Source organism: Mus caroli, chromosome 16 (genome assembly GCF_900094665.2).
Source record: "Mus caroli chromosome 16, CAROLI_EIJ_v1.1, whole genome shotgun sequence".
Lineage (NCBI taxonomy): Eukaryota > Metazoa > Chordata > Mammalia > Rodentia > Muridae > Mus > Mus caroli.
In genome coordinates, this window is record NC_034585.1 from 17,828,482 (window position 1) to 17,849,155 (window position 20,674).

Consider the following 20,674-nt stretch of genomic DNA (forward strand, 5'->3'; position numbering starts at 1 on the left):
ACAAGTCTTGCCAGTCGCCTAGCCCCCTCAACGGAGATGGGGCTCATTAAAGGAAACTGAACATTGGGAAAAAAAAAAGTTGAAAGATTTTTTTTTTTGGTTTTTTGAGACAGGGTTTCTTTGTGTAGCCCTGGCTGTCCTGGAACTCGATCTATAGACCAGTCTGGCCTCAGATCTTCCTGTTTCTGCCTCCCAGGTGCTGGGATTAAAGCCATGCACCACTACTGCCCTGCTGATAAAGGTCTTTTACTTTCTAAGTATATAAGTCTGACCTTGAAATTGATACTTCTGCCTTCATGTCAGAATGTTAAGATTAAAGGCCACGTACCACACATCCAGCTTTAAACAACATTCTAGAGCATTCATTTATATTTGCACATAAACTTTTTAAAAAAATTATTTAATATATGTGAGTACACTGTCACTCTCTTCAAACACACCAGAAGAGGGCATCGGATCCCATTACAGATGGTTGTGAAGCACCGTGTAGTTGCTGGGAACGACTCAGGGCCTCTGGAAGAGCAGCCAGTGCACCTTTGAGCCATCTCTCCAGGACCTGTACATCAACTCTTACAAGTAACCTTGGAAGGATTTTGTGGACTCCTCCGTGCCCATCTTCTGACCTTGGCTCAAAGGCGCCCAAGACTGTGAAGTCCCACTCCTTTCTGACTTGATATATCCCGAGAACTCCTTTCAGGCTGCTGCTTGAGAGATCTGGTCATGTTAGCATCTTTGCTTGACTTTGACCTCAGAGTGATAGGGATGAGGAGCGGCCTACTCCTGGGAAGGCAATTGCTCCTGATGGGCAGCACACGTACAAGTTGAAAGCACTAGTACAAAGTTTACAGCTAGTACAAGTGTAAATCCACTACTCTGGGGCCTGATGTCCTGCAGATGTGTGTATGTCTAACAGTGGGCATAGCACATGGTCCCACCAAACAATCATAGGTAATGTTTATCCAGCACTTAACCTCTGACTACTGTCTAGTACTAAGTAAATGCAATACATGTTGGAAGAATAACTTGTTTGTGTTTCTGAGGCTGTTGCAATTTCAGAGGTGAGAATAATTTGGGAGAGGTTGATAACATGCTCATTGTCTCATGAGAGGTAAGAGACTAGGATTGGGGGCTGGTGAGATGGCTCAGTGGGTAAGAGCACCCGACTGCTCTTCCGAAGGTCCAGAGTTCAAATCCCAGCAACCACATGGTGGCTCACAACCATCCGTAATGAGATCTGACGCCCTCTTCTGGTCTGTCTGAAGACAGCTACAGTGTACTTATATACATAAAATAAATAATTGTTTAAAAAAAAAAAAAAAAAAAAAAAAAAAAAAAAAAAAAAAAAAAAAAAAAAAGAGACTAGGATTGGGATCTGGGTATATCTCATGCCCTTAGTCACTATGGTAATATGTCTCTAGGATTTAAAACTTGGCCTCCTTGGTATGTGTGTGTAGTTTTTTTGTTTGTTTGTTTTGTTTTGTTGAGGTAGCATCTCTATATAGTCCTGTCCTGGAACTCCCTATATAGACCAGGCTCAAATTCTCAGAGACTGTCTGGGTCTCTTCAGTACTGCGATTAAAGGTGTGCATGACAACACTTGATTTTTTTTTTTTTTCAATTTTGTGTATGGATGTTTTGTTTGGGTGTGTGTGTAGTGGTCAGAGGTTGTCAGGTCTCCTGGAACTAGATTACAGAGCTAGATTATAAGCTGTTCTATTGGTTTAAGGACTCAGATCCAGGTCATCTGGAAGAGGAACCAGTTCTTTGAACCACTGAACCATCTCCCATCATCCCTGTAACTCAGAATCTTAGCTGAGAAAGCATCAGCAACTTTAGGTCTCCTCAGTCATCCATCACCTTGCTCTCACTTGGCCCCATGTGTGAAAGGTTTAATCCTTGGATATCAGTAAGTCTGTTGTGCCCCTTCAATATAACTGTTGTCTAAAAGAGCCTCTGTTATTGTCTGATAGTGATCTAATTAGTGCCTTACTGGATTTCTAGATGTAGTAACAATAAGATCAGTTAGGGCACTGGGAGGCAGAAACAGACTGACCTCTGCTTTCCAGACCAGCCTGGTTGCATATTTGCATACTCAGACCTTGTCTCAAAAAAGAAGTCTGGGGGTTGATGTGGGGGCCAGTGGTGTATCCAAATGTAGAGTGCTTTTCTTGCATGCATGGATCCCTGGGGTCAATCCCCACCATTGCATAAATTGGGTGAGGTGGTACATACATAGAAGCAGTCATCCTTGCCTACAAACTGAATTTGAGACCAGTCTGAGCTATAAGAGACCCTGTCTCAAGAAAACAAAAAAACCAATGCCAGGGCCAGGAAGCAGGAGTGGGTGGGTTGGTGAGCAGGGGAAGGGGGGAAGGGATAGGGGGAAACCAGAGGGGAAACCAGGAAAGGGTTTACATTTGATATGTAAATAAAGAAAATATCCAATTAAAAAAAAAAGAAAGAAAGAAAACTAAACAAAAACCAGGACCAGCAAGTAAGTAAAGCTTAAGCAAACCTGATTTGACCTTCTCTGGACCTATAAGATAGAGAGCCAACTACTAGCAGTTGTCTGCTGACCCTGCCCCCCACACAAAACAAATATAATTAAAATAAAAGTGTTTTAAATAAGCATAAACCAGGTGTGATGGCTTATACGTGTAATCCCAGCACTCAGAAAGCTGAGGCATAAGAGCTTGCTTGCTTGCTTGCTTGCTTTCTTCCTTCCTTCCTTTCTTTTTTTTTTCCAGACAGGGTTTCTCTGTGTAGCCCTGGCTGTCCTGGAACTCACTCTGTAGACCAGGCTGTCCTCGAACTCAGAAATCCGCCTGCCTCTACCTCCCAAGTGCTGGGATTAAAGGCGAGCTACACCATGCCCAGCTCATAAAAGGTTTCAAAGTGAGTCTGGTCTATAGGGTGAAATCTTGTCCCCATCCCCTGAACTACCCAACAGAAAGTCACATGAAAACAATTTTGTTTGTGTTGTGACCAGTGTTGTGCTGGAATGTGAACAGAGGTACTTGGTACCACTGAGATGGCCTAAGGCCAGAGTCAGGTGCTATAGGCCTGTAACCTCAGCTACTTGTGAGTCTGATAGAAAGTTCACTACTGGCTTGTGTCCAAAGGCACATTGGGCTACATAGTGAGATCTTGTCTCAAAANCAAAAAAAAAAAAAAAACTGGTGGTGCACGCCTTTAATCCCAGCACTTGGGAGGCAGAGGCAGGCAGATTTCTGAGTTCGAGACCAGCTTGGTCTACTGAGTGAGTTCCAGGACAGCCAGGGCTACACAGAGAAACCCTGTCTCACCCCCCCCATAAAAATAAAAAAAATAATAAAAAAATAAAAATACATAGAGAAACCCCCTCCTCTCCATCCTCCCAAGAAAGAAGACTGAGAATGTGGCTCAGTGGAGTATTTGCCTTTGAAAGTACAAGGCCCTAGATTCAGTGCCCAATAATACCTCTCCCCAAGAGAAAAAGTACCTGGATTGGGCAGGGGAGTCTGGGAGTAGGAGAAAGATGGACATGTAGAAACAAAAAAGGCAGGATGTAGCTTGGAGTAGCAGAAGCAAATGGGAGGAAAAGCTATTTGTTTCCAGAAACCATTCCTTTTTTTTTTTTTTTTTTTNGAACTCACTCTCTAGACCAGGCTGGCCTCAAACTCAGAAATCCACCTGCCTCTATCTCCCAAGTGCTGGGATTAAAGGTGTGTGCCACCACAGCCTGGCTATTTTTTTGTTTTTTGAGACAGGGTTTCTCTGTGTAGCCCTAGCTGTCCTGAATTACCTCTATACACTAGTCTAGCCCTTAACTCACAGAGATCCTCCTGCCTTTGCCCCTGGAGTACTGGGATTAAAGGTGTGGACTACCACCACCCAGTTCAAATATTCCTATTTTTAAAATTTAAACATTTATGTGTATGAATGTTTTGCTTTCATGTCTGTGCACCACATGCATACGTGGTGCCTTTAGAGGGCAAAAGAGGGCAGAATTCTAACGAATCAGAGTTACACACAGACATGAACTGTCTTATGGGAAGTAAACCCAGATCCTGTTGAAGAGCAGGCAATAAAGAGCAACCAGTGCTCCAACCATTGAACCATCTCAGAAATCTTCTCTCTGTAACTCTGGCTGTCATGGAGCTTGCTTTGTAGATCAGGCTGGCCTTGAACTCAGAGATCTACCTGCCTCTCCTGGAATGCTGAGATTAAAGGCGTGGTTCGCCACCGCCTGGTGACATTTCCCTCTTTAAAGCTTATGGTAACTGATTCCCTGCTTTAGCCACAGTCAGCACACATACAGCTTTGGGATTCCTTTTTCCATTATTCCAAAGTTTTCATGTTGACTTTTGCGTTTCCCTAGGAGCAACTTTTTTTTTTTTTAAAACAAATGTAAAATTGATTCTTTAGATTGCGTCAGTTTCTTTGGTGCAACATTGAATTTCCTTTGTTAATAGGTCTATCAAAGATCAAATCTATAGCATTTTCAGAGGCTGCATAATTTGCACACTACACTTACTAGGGCAGGACTGCTTTTTAGATTCCGCACTCTGAGCTCCAGGCCGGCACTTCACTTAGCACTCACGCGCTCAATAAATGCTTGCGCAAAGTATGAATGAACTAAAGAACCGCCAGAGCCTCAGAGGGGGTCGGCCTGGGAGTTCCAAAGTTCGGGAGGGGACACGGGGGCGGGCAGTGGGTGTCACGTGACGGGGCGGAGCAAATCCCATGTGCTTCCCCGGCGCCAGCGCAGCTCCGCCCTCTGCGCCGGTCACGTGGGGCGCTGGCTGCGCCTGCGGAGAAGCGGTGGCCGCCGAGCGGGATCTGTGCGGGGAGCCGGAAATGGTTGTGGACTACGTCTGTGCGGCTGCGTGGGGCTCGGCCGCGCGGACTGAAGGAGACTGAAGGTAAAGCCGCCATGTCCGGGCCCGACCCGGCCCCCCACCCCTCCCCCCGCATCCGCCGCCATCCGGGCCGGGGCCCGCCACCCTGCGCCGACGCCCGGGCGCCCCGGCTCCGAGCCTGCGCCCAGGCCCTACTCGCCAGGCCGATCCCCGGCCCACGTGTGCCGGGCCGGGCCCGGGTGGGGGTGGGGAGCAGGGCCCGGGCGGGGAGGGCGCTTGGGTGGCGGCGAGACAGCCACCTCCGCCCGGCCTGGGCCGGGGCCCGGCGCAGGCTGTGCGGCGCAGACCCGCCACCCCCTCCCCCTGCGGGGCCCGGGCGGCCGCCGGGAAGTGACACGTTGTTCTTTGGCACTGGCCGCGTTGCGCAGAGCTGGGAGGCGGCGGCGGCGGGCAGGGAGGAGCCCCCAGCCCCGCCCGGCGGCCGACCCTCGCCTGCCCCGAGCCGGCTTTCGCGGCGGTCGCCGCCCGCCCTGCTGGTGCGGCCGGACTCGCGCCCTTCCTGGCTTGTGTTCCCGGGCAGCCTCAGGCCTCTCCGGCCCCGCGCGAGTGCCCCGCGGCAGGCTTCGAACCCGGTGTCCCCGGGTGGGGGGTGGGGATATCACGGCCGGAGCAGCCGGCTTCATTTGTGATCCGGGAGCCTGGTGCCAGCGAGACCTGGAATTTCCGGTCTGGTTGGTCTTGGGCCCCGTGGAGCCGGGTTGATACCCCTCACCTCCCAACCCCAGGCCTTCGGATGCCCAGAACCTGTAGGCCGCACTGTGGACTTATTCTTAACCGAGGGGGTGAGTGAGTGGGCTGTTTGAGCAGGCAAGGGTGGGGTCAGGGTGTTGCGGTGTGTTGGTGGGGTCCTCAGGCTGTATGTTTTCTGTTTCTGCATTCACTTGGCACCTCCCTTAATCCGTGTTGGCCCTAGCTCTTGATACAACCTTTCCCCCAGCCCGTTTGCCATAAGCTTGGGTCCTTTCCTCGTTCCGAGCTCTGCTCTTTCCAACAGGTGCTGGGGGGACCCTGATGTGGCACCAAATGAAATGAACAAAGCTCCCCAGCCCACAGGCCCCCCACCCGCCAGGTCCCCTGGACTCCCACAGGTAATCAAGGCTAAATGATCAGGATTCCGGCGGGGTGGAGGTCACGCAGCTCCTAGTTTTCCCACCCCCATCTGTGTCAGGGCAAAGTGCAGCTGCCTGCTGCCAAATTGAGATAGGGCCCCTGGCTGTCCCTGGGGCTGTCACAGGGAGGGAACATGTGGACTGCTGAGGCTGTTGCTACAGGTCTGCACCCCGTACTTCACCAGCTTGGGTTTAAGCCCCACCCAGGCTTCCCCTCTTGCTGAACTCTGGTCTCTCCCCTTCAGCCAGCGTTTCCCCCGGGGCAGACTGCACCGGTGGTGTTTAGCACGCCTCAAGCGACACAAATGAACACGCCTTCTCAGCCCCGCCAGGTGAGGGACTGTGGCTTGAGTAGGCTTGGGTGGGAACTGGGAAAATGAGCTGCTGTTTTGGGGCTAGTATGGGAACTATGGACACTGTATACTTGCCCCTCCATTCCCTGACAGTTGCTGAGTTCTTACCTGCTGTTAGTTACTTAGGGTGGTTGACCCTTTGTGAAGTTCGTAGTGTGTGAGAGTGGCATTACTGGGGTCTTTGAGCCTTTGGACATTGGAGGCTGTCCTGTGGGCCCTGCGGCCAGCTCTTTACTACACTAGGAGGTTGGCATTACCCTGTTCCTCTTCTCCCGTTCTCTTTGAACTGTAAGGAGATAAACATTCCAGCTGTGCTTTTTTTGTGTGTGTGTTCTCCAAGTTCTCCCCAAGTGGAAGGGTCTTTTTCCTACCTACTTCACTCCCCCTAACCCCACTCCATCACCTTGGGGATAATTGTCGTCTTTCCTGTCCCCATGTGCTCTCAGGGAGGATTCAGGTCTCTGCAGGTAATACCCCTTTTCTAATCCCAAGCCACCTCTTTGGTGTCACCCCATCCTCCACCCTAGTCCATAGCTAGACACAGATTGGGATGTTCATGGTGGGTGCCTTGTTTGCACTTTAGGAGTTTGAGTCCAAATACTGCATGTTAGAGGTCAACTGTTGACAAGCAAAGTATCCCAGAGCTGGGAGACTGTTGCATGTAGCAGTTAGCCTCGGTACTTGAAGGGATCGTGCATGCTGGGGAGTCTGTTGATCAGAAGGGCATGATGCTGGAGGGGTAGTCTGGAGGTGACTTGAGTGTGCATGGCAGGGAGAGTTACAGGACAGTTTTCATCCAGGTTTGAAGGCAAGTGTTAGTACAGGAGGCCACTTAGCCATCAGTTGGTCATGTGGGGCTTGGGAAGGATTGATCGCCATGCGCTGAAGTGCTGTACTCTTAAGACTGTATGGACATTGTGGAATGCTGATTTTGCTGTTTGTTCCTCCCATTTTGACCCCACTTGCTTTCCGTCTTCCTAATAGCACTTCTACCCTAGCCGGGCCCAGCCCCCTAGCAGTGCAGCCTCCCGAGTGCAGAGTGCAGCCCCTGCCCGTCCTGGCCCAGCTCCCCATGTCTACCCTGCTGGATCCCAAGTAATGATGATCCCTTCCCAGATCTCCTACTCAGCCTCCCAAGGAGCCTACTATATCCCTGGACAGGTGAGGCTGGGGCTGGAAGGCAGGTTACCTAGTGTGTAATCTTCCTCCACTTTTCCTACCTGGCCTTCTAGACCCATTCCTCTTATAGGGGTGGGACTTCTGGTCATTGTCCAGGTTTGACTTACCCTACTTCACAATCTGTTGTGTGTGGTGTTTGTAGTTTTTCTCATCTCTTTCTTTTCCCTCTTTTCTTCCCCAACCCCCTTCAGGGGCGTTCCACATATGTTGTCCCAACACAGCAGTACCCTGTGCAGCCAGGAGCCCCAGGCTTCTATCCAGGTGCAAGCCCTACCGAGTTTGGGACCTATGGTAAGCCGGGCAAGGAGTAGGTGCGGAGAGTGTATCCTAGGGAACAGCTCAGGTATTCAATATTTCTAAATGCTGCTAAGCTATTCTTTTGTATGCTTTTGGTTTTTTAAAATGATAGGATTAATAGATGATGGGGATTAGTGCCTAATATTTAACATATGTTGGTAAAGGAAGTTTTGATCCTTTGCCAAGAGAGTTGGAATCTTCCCTACTTCAAGAAGTAAAAGTGTGTACTTCTTTAATCCCATCCAGCACTAAGGAGGCTGAGACAGGCAGATCTCTTAGTTTGAAGCCAATCAGGTCTATGTAGTGAGTTTAGGACAGCCAGGTACATAGGAACACCTTGTCTCAAAACAAACAGGGTTAGGGACTTCAGTCTGGCTCTGTGGGTCAAAGCACCTGCCCCCAAGCCTGATAACCTGAGTTGGATCACTGGGACCCAGGTGGTAGGAAGACAACTGACTCCCACTAGTTATTTTCATATTTCCACTCAGCCCATGCACACGTAAATGAATAAATAAGCTAATCATTTAAAAAAGAAAGGGCTGGAGGTACAGCCCAGTGAATTGCTCTTGCAGAGAGGCCAAGTTCCGTACCAGCACCCGTGTTAGGCAGGTCACAACTGTCTGCAACTTTCAACTCCTGGTGGATCCAACCCTTTGGACCTTCTGAATAGCTGCACAGATACATACCTCCACATAGACACATAATAAAAAATAAACTGAAAGACATACAGGCTGCACAGATACATACCTCCACATAGACACATAATAAAAAATAAGCTGAGACATACAGGCTGCACAGATACATACCTCCACATANATACATACCTCCACATAGACACATAATAAAAAATAAGCTGAGACATACAGGCTGCACAGATACATACCTCCACATAGACACATAATAAAAAATAAACTGAGACATACAGGCTGCACAGATACATACCTCCACATAGACACATAATAAAAAATAAACTGAAAGACATACAGGCTCTGACTTGAAAGCCAAGTTAGTGCACTTTACATGGGGTTTCTTTTCATAGTTGGGAGACAGTAATGTGGATTTGAGTGGTTTTTGTAGCTAGTTCTCATTTATGTTCAAAGAAAAAACTCTGTGAACTTTATTGGCTTTATTTGAGACAGTCTTAGGTAGTTCTAACTTGGCCTGAAACTTGGTCATGTAAACCAGGCTAGTCTTAAACTTGCAGTGTTCCCCCTGCCTCTGATTGCTGGAATTACAAGCGTATGTTAGCATGCTAAGCTTGCAGCAGTATCTAAAAAAAAAATTTCCCATCAGGAAGATCTTATATATATACTTCCAATACATGTATAGTTGTGTGTGTGTGTGAGTGAGTGTGATTAAACATACAACCACCATTGATACTTTCAAAAGGAACAAGTGGGAACTAGGGATGAGCTACAAATTTACCCCGCTTTGGAAACAATTGCTTTAGGGAATTTTTATTTCTCTAAGCTGGATGTTACTTTTTGTTATGGTTGCCCCTTGCAAAGGGCTGAGTTAGGAATTTGAGTCAGCTTAAGTGAAACAATTTGGAAAACCCTGTTCATTCCCTGCCAAAGAGCTAATTGTGTCTCAAGTTGAGGGTGTGCATGTGTGTTGCTGGGTTGGGGTGTGTGTGCATGTGTGTGTGTGTGTGTGTGAATGAAATGCCTTGTGGGGTAGAACAGGTACTTGGTAGCTAGTGTAGAGAGGAAGGAGTTCTTTCCTACAAGGTGTGTGTGTCTGTGAGGAATTCTTGTAAATACAGTTCAAACTGGTTCCCCTGCTTTGACAGACACCTAATTCCCTGGGGAGGCGGGCAGGGCAGGGCAAGGGGCCGGCTGTGTATGATGAGAGGTTCTGCAGTGGGAGGTGTTCAAACACATATTAGTATATGTTTGGATCTTGAGGCTGTCACGAATCTTTTCTGTCCTTCTTCCCCCAAGCTGGAGCCTATTACCCAGCCCAAGGTGTGCAGCAGTTTCCTGCTAGTGTGGCTCCTGCCCCAGTTTTGATGAACCAGCCACCCCAGATTGCTCCTAAGAGGGAACGGAAAACTGTAAGTAGCAGCTAGGAGCTCTGGGACACCTGGAAAGGGATACTCATGGTCTGCTGTTGGCTGGAATGTTGGGCCTGTGGGAGCAAAACTTCATAGACCTTTGAATATAAGCAGAGAATAAGGTCTGTGGAGGAAGAAGTCCCTTGTAAGGGGATTGTTGTGTAGAAGAACTCAGAAGAAGACTATTGGGCAGCGGGGAAATACCCAAGAGACTTGGGCTCTAGTAGGTTCACAAGATGTATGGTTGTTTTGGGGATGCTGGTGGTTAGCTTTGGAAATGGTTTGTTTTCTGTGCTCCTAACTCCTTGGTCCTGGAAGCTCTGGAGGCCTCCGCCTCTGCTCAGTCCTCAAGCCCTGGGCATGGTGCCCAGAATAGGGTGCCAGGGCTGGGGAAGCCGCTGAGTCACCCTGGCTCCACCCACTGCATCTGGGCCCTACCCCTAGAGATCAGACCGACTAGCCACAAGTGAGCTAGCCGGATGTTTGATGGGGGTCTTTAGGCCTAGGGTGTTTGGCTATTGACTTAGGGGTTGCTGGTGGGTAGAGGGGAGGGAGGGAGGGGCATTGTGATGTACTGGGCTGCTCTGTGAGGTCAAGAGTCTTGGGGTGGAGGCTAGGGCATCGACTACAAGAGCAGCCGGATGGGTTGACAGTAGAACTCATGGGGTTTCTGGCACCCACCCACCTGCTTCCCAGTAGGGGTGGGAGGTTGGCCCAGAGTGTTAGGAGGGGGACAGGGTGGAGAGGCGGGCTCCCTCTGCTTCCCACTCATCCTATAGCTTTTTTTCCCCAGATCCGAATTCGAGACCCAAACCAAGGAGGGAAGGATATCACAGAAGAGATCATGTCTGGGGCCCGCACTGCCTCCACACCCACTCCTCCCCAGGTACTGTCATATCTTTGAGTGATACCTTGGTTTGGACAGCTATTCTGCCCTAGATTCCAAGTCACTTGATCTTTTCCTTCACCTTAGGGGTTTGTTTCCCATTTCCCTGCTTTCCTGGATTTCTAGGCAGAGCTAAAGTAGAAATGACTCTAGTAGAGAAGGGTGTGGAACTCTTCAGTGCAAACTTATAATGCTTTGTGTCCTGCAGACGGGAGGTAGTCTGGAGCCTCAACCCAATGGGGAGTCGCCTCAGGTTGCTGTCATTATCCGGCCAGGTAAGGAAGACAGTGACACAACCTTTATGGGGGAAGTGGGGAGTGTGAGGATTCACACTTGAAGGAGTGATTCAAACTGAGTACCAGAGAATGACTTAGGTTTCTTGTAGTGGGTTTGAAGTTGCACTGTTTGGATGAGGGGTGAGAAAAGCCAAGGTGGGAGAAGGCTGGGATGTGTTTTGTTAAATTGGAAGTAAGCTTCAATAAGAAAAAGAACAAGAACAGTGAAGGACTTGCTGTCATGCATTCTTTCTTCCTGCAGATGACCGGTCGCAGGGAGCAGCCATTGGGGGGCGGCCAGGACTGCCTGGCCCAGAGCATAGCCCTGGCACAGAATCTCAGCCTTCGTCGCCTTCTCCAACCCCATCACCACCCCCAATTTTGGAGCCGGGGTCTGAGTCTAATCTTGGAGTCCTCTCTATTCCTGGGGACACTATGACAACAGGGATGATACCAATATCTGTAGAAGAATCGACCCCTATCTCTTGTGAAACTGGGGAGCCATATTGCCTCTCTCCAGAACCCACTCTTGCCGAACCCATACTGGAAGTAGAAGTGACACTCAGCAAACCCATTCCAGAATCTGAGTTCTCTTCCAGTCCTCTCCAGGTTTCCACGTCCCTGGTGCCTCACAGGGTTGAAACTCATGAGCCCAATGGGGTGATCCCATCTGAGGATCTGGAACCAGAGGTGGAGTCAAGCACAGAGCCAGCTCCTCCCCCTCTTTCAGCTTGTGCTTCTGAATCGCTCGTGCCCATTGCTCCAACTGCCCAGCCTGAGGAACTGCTCAACGGAGCCCCCTCACCACCAGCTGTGGATTTAAGCCCAGTCAGTGAGCCAGAGGAACAGGCCAAGAAGGTTTCATCAGCAGCACTGGCCAGCATTCTCTCTCCCACTCCACCTGTGGCTCCTTCAGATACTTCTCCTGTTCAGGAGGAAGAAATGGAAGAAGACGACGATGAAGAAGAAGGTGGAGAAGCTGAGAGTGAGAAGGGAGGAGAGGACGTCCCCCTCGACAGCACTCCTGTCCCAGCCCAGCTGTCTCAGAATTTAGAGGTGGCAGCAGCTACCCAGGGTAAGGAGGTGTGGCTGGATGATTGACATTGCTCATTCTGGAGATGCTTTCTTCACTGACTTCCCACTTGGCACCTCTTAATGTTTTGCTTTGTTTTGAGATTGGATCTTGATGTAGTCTGGCTGCCTGCTTTTGCCTCCCGAGTGCTAGGATTAAAGGTGTGCTCCATCATTTTAGGAACAGCCCCACAAAATAGGCTGCCATTGAGCTTTTTTTTGTGTGTGTGGTTTTTCGAGACAGGGTTTCTCTATGTAGCCCTGGCTGTCCTGGAACTCACTTTGTAGACCAGGCTGGCCTCGAACTCAGAAATCTGCCTGCCTCTGCCTCCCGAGTGCTGGGATTAAAGGCGTGCTCCACCATGCCCGGCTGACTCAAGCTTTTTTAAACAAGGTCTTATGTAGCCCCAGCTGGCCTTGAACTCCTAATACCTTGTCTCTGTTTCTCAACTTTACAAAAATCTGCCACGATGCCTAATTTATAGAGCCGATTTTATCATTTAAAGTGGGTGAAGGGTAGAGGAATGCTATGGCTGGTTGTCACTTGTTTTTCTCTTTCTCTCTGTTAGGGATACTTAAATTGTTCACACCTTATCCTCTTCTTTCTCCTTTAGTGGCAGTGTCTGTGCCAAAGAGGAGACGGAAAATTAAAGAGCTAAATAAGAAGGAGGCTGTAGGTGACCTTTTAGATGCCTTCAAGGAGGTAAGGAAGTAAGAATTAGTTGAGGGAGATGGCATGGTTTGGAGGCAGTGACCATGCAACTGAACCTGGGTGTTCATCTATGGTTGAAGGCGGACCCAGCAGTACCAGAGGTAGAGAATCAGCCTCCCACTGGCAGCAACCCAAGCCCAGAGTGTGAGGGCAGCACGGTGCCCACACAGCCCGAGGAAGCAGAAGAAACCTGGGACTCTAAGGAAGACAAAATTCACAATGCTGAGAACATCCAGCCTGGGGAGCAGAAGTATGAGTACAAGTCAGGTGTGTTTAAGAAGAAGAGTGGTTGAGAAATACTTAGCTACCTCCATGAGAAATGGGTGTCCTATTGCAGGACACAGGAGTGTGATTGATGCATCCTCTCTTGCAGATCAGTGGAAGCCTCTAAACCTTGAAGAAAAGAAGCGTTATGACAGGGAGTTCCTGCTGGGCTTTCAGTTCATCTTTGCCAGCATGCAGAAGCCAGAAGGATTGCCCCATATCACTGATGTGGTGCTGGACAAGGTTGGTGTTTGGAGGAAGGTTGGTTTGATCTGGAAGTACCTGAGGTCGCCAAAGAGAAGACAGTCATCCTAACCTGTTTATAAGACACCAATCTTCTTTGCAGGCCAATAAAACACCACTTCGGCAACTGGATCCCTCCAGACTACCTGGCATAAACTGTGGCCCAGACTTCACTCCATCTTTTGCCAACCTTGGCCGACCAGCCCTCAGCAACCGTGGGCCCCCAAGGGGTGGGCCAGGTGGGGAGCTGCCCCGAGGGCCGGTGAGTGGGGCTGGCTGAGGGGCAGATTGTTAACGAATGGGGTGGAATCTTACATGTGTCATCCACTGGGGAGAAGTCTGTCTCAGAGCTGTGTGGAAATGGGGTCACATATTGTATTTGCTGTACTCTGTCTTAAGTTGTCTTCATCCCTTGTCTAGCAGGCTGGCCTGGGACCCAGGCGCTCTCAGCAGGGCCCACGAAAGGAAACTCGCAAGATCATTTCCTCAGTGATAATGACTGAAGACATAAAACTAAACAAAGCAGAGAAGGCTTGGAAACCCAGTAGCAAACGGACAGCAGCTGATAAGGATCGAGGGGAAGAGGATGCTGATGGAAGCAAGACCCAGGTACTAGCAAGTCCTACCTCACTGTCTTTACTACACTGTCTGGGCTCAGACCCATTTTGTACTGTCTCAGCAGCCTGTGTTTATCTTGAGTTCTTCACTAGATCCTCTCTTCTCCACAGGACCTGTTCCGCAGGGTACGCTCCATCCTGAATAAGCTGACACCCCAGATGTTTCAGCAGCTGATGAAGCAGGTGACACAGCTGGCCATTGACACAGAGGAACGCCTCAAAGGAGTTATTGACCTCATCTTTGAGAAAGCCATTTCAGAGCCCAACTTCTCTGTGGCTTATGCCAACATGTGCCGCTGCCTCATGGCGGTTAGTTTCTACCATTTGCTAAGTCTTTCTTAGAGATGGTTTTTCATGCTTTTACTTATTTAACATTTTATTTGCCTATGTCTATGTAGTTGCATGTTTAACACAGTTGGCAGTCATCAGGATAACTTGTGGAGTCAATTCTCTTTTACTTATATGTAGATTCTTCAGATTCCCAAGCTCTCATGGCAGGCTTCTTTACCTTATGAGCCATCTTGCTGGCCCAGTTTCCTAAATCTTACTGTCTAGCTTCCTGCATCTTCCCGGGGATCCTATAGTACAACTTTACTTGGTTCCCCATTGTCTGTTATGGTAGCTAAATAAGTGTGCAGTACAGCATAGGCTTTTTGGGGAGACTTGAAAGGCCTTTTCTGCCTTGAGCTGATCTTAATGTGATCTTTGGCCTACAGCTGAAAGTGCCCACTACAGAAAAGCCAACAGTGACTGTGAATTTTCGAAAACTGTTGTTAAATCGGTGCCAGAAGGAATTTGAGAAAGACAAAGATGATGATGAAGTTTTTGAAAAAAAGCAAAAAGAGATGGATGAAGCTGCTACGGTGAGTTAATGTGTTGCCAGTCACACCCTGTACTCACACCCACCCTCACCACTACCAGTTAGAAGTCTGGACCCCATTAAAGGATCTTGGGGGCTCTCTCTACCTTAGGGCATGAGTGCTTAGTGCTGGACTGGCTGGCTGTCCAGATGTGCAGAGAAGGAATTGTAGCCAGCTGATTGTTTGGTTTTTGTCCTTAGCTTTTATGTGTATATGTGTGCAGTGTACATATCTGGTGTCAGAAGAGCAGAGGGAGTACAGGATTCCCTGGAACTGGAGTTAGTTCTGAGCCACCACACGGACCCTGAGAACTGGATCTAGGTCTTTTGCAAGAGCAGAAGTATTCTTAACCACTGACCCATCTCTCTCCAAGGTCCCCCTGCTTATCCTTTTTTCTTTTTTTTTTTTAAGATTTGCTTTTTTATTTTATGTTTATGAGAACTCTGCCTTCATGCACACCGGAAGAGGGCATCAGATCCCTTTACAGGTGGTTGTGAGTGTGAGCCACCATGTGGTTGCTGGAAATTGAAGTCAGGACTTCTGGAAGAGCAGCCAGTGCTCTTAATCTGAGTCATCTCTCTAGCTCCTTGGTTATCTTTTTGACATAATCTTTGTCTGACAGGCAGAAGAACGGGGACGCCTGAAAGAAGAGCTAGAAGAAGCCCGGGACATAGCTAGGCGGCGCTCTTTAGGGAATATCAAGTTTATTGGAGAGTTATTCAAGTTGAAGATGTTAACAGAAGCAATAATGCATGACTGTGTGGTCAAGCTACTTAAGAACCATGATGAGGAGTCCCTGGAATGCCTCTGCCGCCTCCTCACCACTATAGGCAAAGACCTGGACTTTGCAAAAGCCAAGGTAGAGGTCCTGGGATGTGGGGAATGAAATGAGTAAGGCATATGGGTCTCCTGTTTGCTGACAAGATACAGGCTGAGGGGTTTGGGATGCTTAACCAATGTCAGGAGAAAAAAAAAAGAGGGAAGGGGGAGACAATTGATCTCTGATCCCTTTGCTGCCTAGCCTCGAATGGATCAGTATTTCAACCAAATGGAAAAAATCATTAAAGAAAAGAAGACCTCATCTCGCATCCGTTTCATGCTGCAGGATGTACTGGATCTGCGGCAGGTATGTGTTCTCTTCCCCACTTCATTTGCTACTCTAGTTTCTGATACTACCTTGGCTGATCCCCGCCAACCCCAAAATAACTTTCTTTCTATTTTGTTCCCAAAGAGTAATTGGGTGCCACGCCGAGGGGATCAGGGTCCTAAGACTATTGATCAAATTCACAAGGAGGCTGAGATGGAAGAGCACCGAGAACATATCAAAGTACAGCAGCTCATGGCCAAGGGCAGCGACAAACGTCGGGGTGGCCCTCCAGGCCCGCCTATCAGTGAGTGTGAGGCTCGGGCTGAGGAGACAGGAGCTCCTAGAGGATATGATGCTATCCTTTCCGCTGATGACTTCTGTCAGTGCCACGTGTCTGGGCCACTGAGACCACATGATGGGATTGAGGACCTGAGGAAGAGAGGCTAAGGGTGGCCCAAGAAGGGGTTGTCAGGACTTGTTACTCCAACATGTTCCCCCCACTCTCCCTCCCTCCCTTCCTCTTTCCTTTCCTCAGACCGTGGCCTTCCACTTGTGGATGATGGTGGCTGGAATACAGTCCCCATTAGCAAAGGCAGTCGCCCCATTGACACCTCACGGCTCACCAAGATCACAAAGGTAGGTTGTTTTCTGGAGTCAGTGAGTTGGAGGGTGATGAGAATGAAGTGTGCATTAGCGCCCCCCCCTCCCCCAGTTAGGGTGGTGATAGCCGAACTTAGACTAGTTAGATGAACCGTCACCCACTAAAGGATTTGTTCACATTGGTCTTAGTAAGCTGATAAGAACACCAAAATCGCCAGGCAGTGGTGGCACACGTCTTTAATCCCAGCACTTGGGAGGCAGAGGCAGGCAGATTTCTGAGTTTGAGGTTAGCCTGGTCTACAGAGTGAGTTCCAGGACAGCCAGGGCTACACAGAGAAACCCTGTCTTGGGAAAACAAAACAAAAAAACTCCCACCAAAATCAAGCCAAGAATGGTTTCTACATTTTAAGTGATGGCTTAGCGGTTAAGAGCACTGACTGTTCTTCCAGAGGGTCCTAAGTTCAATTCCTAGCATGGTGACTCACAACCATCTGTAATGGGATCTGATGCCCACTTCTGGTGTACATGAAGATAGCTACAGTGTACTCCTATAAATAACAAATAAATCTTAAAAAAAAAAAAAAGAAAGAAAAGACGAAGAAAGTAAAGGGGTGATAGAGTATATAGAGTGTACAATTTGGGTTCAGGCTAACAGCACTGGCAGTTCTTTCGGGGGTCCTGAGTTCAAATCCCAGGAACCATGGTGGCTCATAACCACGGTGCTCTTTTCTGACCTACATGCAGACAGAACAGTATATTCATAGTAAACCTTTTTTAAAAAAGTATCTAGAACTTGAATTTTACTGTCTATGGGTAATTACTTGATATGACAAGTTATTCCTTTATGGTAACACTATTTTCACATTATAATAACAATGAGTAGTAGCCATAGGCTGTGGATTGCAAAGCCCTAAAATATTAACTCTCTTGACTGTTTAGTCAAAGCTTGCCTCACCCGTCATTTGGGCTAAGGGCTTAAGCTAGGTAAGACATACGAGTCTGCTGTCTTTCCTTTGGCAGCCTGGTTCCATTGATTCTAACAACCAGCTTTTTGCACCTGGAGGACGACTGAGTTGGGGCAAGGGCAGCAGTGGGGGCTCAGGAGCCAAGCCCTCAGACACAGGTATGGAGGCCACTGTAGGGAGTTGGGTACTTGCTATTCTCAGCTTCCTTGAGTTCGTCTTTCCTATACAGAATAAGTAATTAGGGAATAAATTTAGGAGTTATACATGATGCCAAGGCCTGAATTATTTGTGACCAAGAGTCCTAAACAATAATGGGATCCAACTCTAGCTCTTGGAAGGTAGAAATGGGTTCATGAAGTTTGCTTTCTGCCTTTCCTAGCATCAGAAGCTACTCGTCCAGCTACCTTGAATCGCTTTTCTGCTCTTCAACAAACATTACCCGCAGAGAACACAGATAACAGACGTATTGTACAGAGGTGAGTTTCTGGGGATGGGGTTGTTAGAGAATAATACTGTGATTGGGTTTTAGTTGTCACAGCATAGGGATTTCTCATTCCTTTATTGCCTGGACATGTCCTTGATGACAAGAATGAGACCCCGCAGTTGCCCTGAATATTGGATAGTCACATAAAATGCTTGAGTGGTACAGGTGAGAAACCATGTGTTTTGTCTTCCAGGAGTAGCTTAAGCCGGGAACGAGGTGAGAAAGCTGGGGACCGGGGAGACCGTCTAGAGCGGAGTGAGCGGGGAGGTGACCGTGGGGACCGACTTGATCGTGCCAGAACACCTGCCACCAAGCGAAGTTTTAGCAAAGAAGTGGAGGAGCGAAGTAGAGAGCGGCCATCCCAGCCTGAGGGACTCCGCAAGGCAGCTAGCCTCACAGAGGATCGTGGTCGGGATCCTGGTGAGAAGGAAGGGAAGGCTTGTAGAGGAATGGGGGGAAAGGCTAATGGGTGATATGGGACTGAGTACTCCCCAACTTTCTTGAGAAACTCTGGATTCTTTTAAGCCCAGTCACTGAAAAGCTCTTCCCCTGTAGTGAAGCGGGAAGCCACTCTACCTCCAGTGAGCCCTCCAAAGGCTGCGCTGTCTGTGGATGAGGTGGAGAAGAAATCTAAGGCCATCATTGAGGAATATCTCCATCTCAATGACATGAAGGTTGGCACTGGGGAGGGACTAGTGATTGCTTGTAAGGGTTGGGGAAGGGGAGGCATGCTGATTGGCATCGTCTACATAGGCTGGCAATGATGGTTTTCTTCTTCATATGTACTGCCTCAGGAGGCAGTACAGTGTGTCCAGGAGCTGGCTTCACCCTCCTTGCTCTTCATCTTCGTACGGCTTGGCATCGAGTCCACGCTGGAGCGTAGTACCATTGCTCGTGAGCATATGGGGCGACTACTACACCAACTGCTCTGTGCGGGGCACCTCTCTACTGCCCAGTACTATCAAGGGTATGATCCATGTTAGTTCGTATCTGCATAGCTCACCAATTCCTTCTCCTTTGTGGGATTCCTGAAATCTCAGATTTTAGCTGGAGGTTGTCTCATGTCTGGAAAATGTTTCTGGAGGGGCCTCCACATTTGACTTTTAGTTGTGTATTTCCCTAGAACCAGGGTGTCTAACCCATCTCTAAATGCCCTGACCCCTTATTCCTCCCTTTTCAGGCTGTATGAAACACTAGAATTGGCTGAGGACATGGAAATTGATATCCCTCATGTATGGCTTTACCTGGCAGAACTGATAACACCTATTCTCCAGGAAGATGGGGTGCCCATGGGAGAGCTCTTCAGGTAGGCCCTCCCTTCCTTTTGTGGGTATGAGAGACAGAATGGAGGAAGTGAGACGAATTACAGACTTGGGTTTGGAGAGGAATGGAGTAATAATGGCTTTTGGAGGCCATCAGGCTTGATGATTTTTCTTACAGGGAAATTACGAAGCCTCTGAGACCCATGGGCAAGGCTGCTGCTTTATTGCTGGAGATCCTGGGTCTCTTATGCAAGAGCATGGTGAGTTGAACCTTTCAAAGGTTGATATATTCAGAGACTTTTTTTATGGCTTTGGCTGCCTTGGGTGACCATGGAGCCTCTTGGTCCTTTGTTGGCCTGTAGTATTTGTAATGCTAGGAATACTTTTTATACTTGAAAGAGGAAAAGTGTTAAATAGGTAGTTTGTGTCATGAGTTCTTCCTGGGCTGAAGGAAGATTGGCAAAAAAAGACCCTAGACCCATGGCTAATTCATTTGACTGGTGTTTCTTTGAACAGTTCACTATAGACCAAGACCCTAGGATTATAGCAGCTAAACAGTGTGAACTCCAGCTTGGTACAGAACAGAGGAAGAGATAGGAGCCTCAGTGATTAGAGTGAAATGGGAGATAGGGAGACAGTATCTCAGGGCCGGCCATGGAGTGTTTACAATGGAAGACCACCTTTGAGCACTACAACTATTTTATGAAAGCTAATTGGTGTCTGGAATGTAGGGCCTTGAAAACGTCAAGTTGAGAGTGGGGCCCGTGGTTGTAAGAAGTGGGGTATGTAGTGTGAAGTTTGGGTGTCTAGAACTCTGAGGTGTATAAGACAAGATTGAAAGGGACGTTTTGTGAAGATGAAGGTGTAGGTATGAAGATGAAAACCTTATTACTGTTAAGGTTTTCTGAATGTAGGAAATGGGCATTTTTTGTTTGTTTGTTTGTTTGCTTGTTTGTTTTCGAGACAGGGTACCTGCTGGAATTCACTCTGTAGACCAGGCTGGCCTCGAACTCAGAAATCCGTCTGCCTCTGCCTCCCAGGTGCTGGGATTAAAGGCACTCACTGCCTGGCTTTTTTACTAATTTTACTTATTTAGGTTTATTTTTATTTTGTGTGTCTATATGAGTGTTTTGTTTGCATGTATGTATGTATGTATGTGCGGAAGAGTATGTCAGAATCCTTGGAACCTGCCTTGTGGGTGGTTGAGAAGCCACAGTGTAGATACTGGGACTGAAACAAGTGTTCTTAACTGCTAAACAATAAGTTTTTTTTTAAATCAACAAAATTGTTTGGGAAAGGAAATATATAGGTGAAATGCATCTACTATATATACTAGGATAAGATATGTAGACTTGGTTGTTTACCTTTTTGTGATCTTTTGTGATCCAGTGATTTTCTTTTTTGTTTTTTTTTTTTTTGAGATAGGGTTTCTCTGTATAGCCCTGGCTGTCCT

The 20,674-nt window shown here is 48.1% G+C and overlaps 1 protein-coding gene and 1 non-coding gene across 8 annotated transcripts in view; both read left to right on the top strand.

Moving 5' to 3' along the window:
* The first annotated feature begins 4,741 nt into the window (after positions 1 to 4,741).
* Positions 4,742 to 20,674, top strand: part of Eif4g1 (eukaryotic translation initiation factor 4 gamma 1) — a 20,398-nt gene continuing 4,465 nt past the window's right edge. The window contains exons 1-29 of one of the 7 annotated variants that reach the window (XM_029470357.1): positions 4,773 to 4,904; positions 5,627 to 5,683; positions 5,896 to 5,989; positions 6,256 to 6,342; positions 6,810 to 6,830; positions 7,348 to 7,524; positions 7,734 to 7,833; positions 9,783 to 9,895; positions 10,689 to 10,781; positions 10,990 to 11,056; positions 11,319 to 12,131; positions 12,742 to 12,830; positions 12,920 to 13,106; positions 13,213 to 13,346; positions 13,450 to 13,608; positions 13,767 to 13,955; positions 14,075 to 14,272; positions 14,680 to 14,826; positions 15,446 to 15,682; positions 15,845 to 15,949; positions 16,055 to 16,214; positions 16,446 to 16,546; positions 17,531 to 17,633; positions 17,855 to 17,951; positions 18,153 to 18,379; positions 18,515 to 18,633; positions 18,754 to 18,926; positions 19,140 to 19,265; positions 19,400 to 19,481. In XM_029470357.1, the coding sequence (XP_029326217.1) occupies positions 5,930 to 5,989; positions 6,256 to 6,342; positions 6,810 to 6,830; positions 7,348 to 7,524; positions 7,734 to 7,833; positions 9,783 to 9,895; positions 10,689 to 10,781; positions 10,990 to 11,056; positions 11,319 to 12,131; positions 12,742 to 12,830; positions 12,920 to 13,106; positions 13,213 to 13,346; positions 13,450 to 13,608; positions 13,767 to 13,955; positions 14,075 to 14,272; positions 14,680 to 14,826; positions 15,446 to 15,682; positions 15,845 to 15,949; positions 16,055 to 16,214; positions 16,446 to 16,546; positions 17,531 to 17,633; positions 17,855 to 17,951; positions 18,153 to 18,379; positions 18,515 to 18,633; positions 18,754 to 18,926; positions 19,140 to 19,265; positions 19,400 to 19,481 (4,164 nt within the window). In that variant the 5' untranslated portion in view covers positions 4,773 to 4,904; positions 5,627 to 5,683; positions 5,896 to 5,929. Of the gene's footprint in view, positions 4,905 to 5,626; positions 5,684 to 5,895; positions 5,990 to 6,255; positions 6,343 to 6,809; positions 6,831 to 7,347; positions 7,525 to 7,733; positions 7,834 to 9,782; positions 9,896 to 10,688; positions 10,782 to 10,989; positions 11,057 to 11,318; positions 12,132 to 12,741; positions 12,831 to 12,919; positions 13,107 to 13,212; positions 13,347 to 13,449; positions 13,609 to 13,766; positions 13,956 to 14,074; positions 14,273 to 14,679; positions 14,827 to 15,445; positions 15,683 to 15,844; positions 15,950 to 16,054; positions 16,215 to 16,445; positions 16,547 to 17,530; positions 17,634 to 17,854; positions 17,952 to 18,152; positions 18,380 to 18,514; positions 18,634 to 18,753; positions 18,927 to 19,139; positions 19,266 to 19,399; positions 19,482 to 20,674 lie in introns of all 7 variants that reach the window. The other 6 variants (XM_029470359.1, XM_029470361.1, XM_029470360.1 and 3 more) reach the window with 6 other exon arrangements.
* LOC115029652 lies at positions 16,273 to 16,347 on the top strand. The gene has a single exon (XR_003835213.1). It is a non-coding gene; the product is annotated as a small nucleolar RNA SNORD66 (small nucleolar RNA).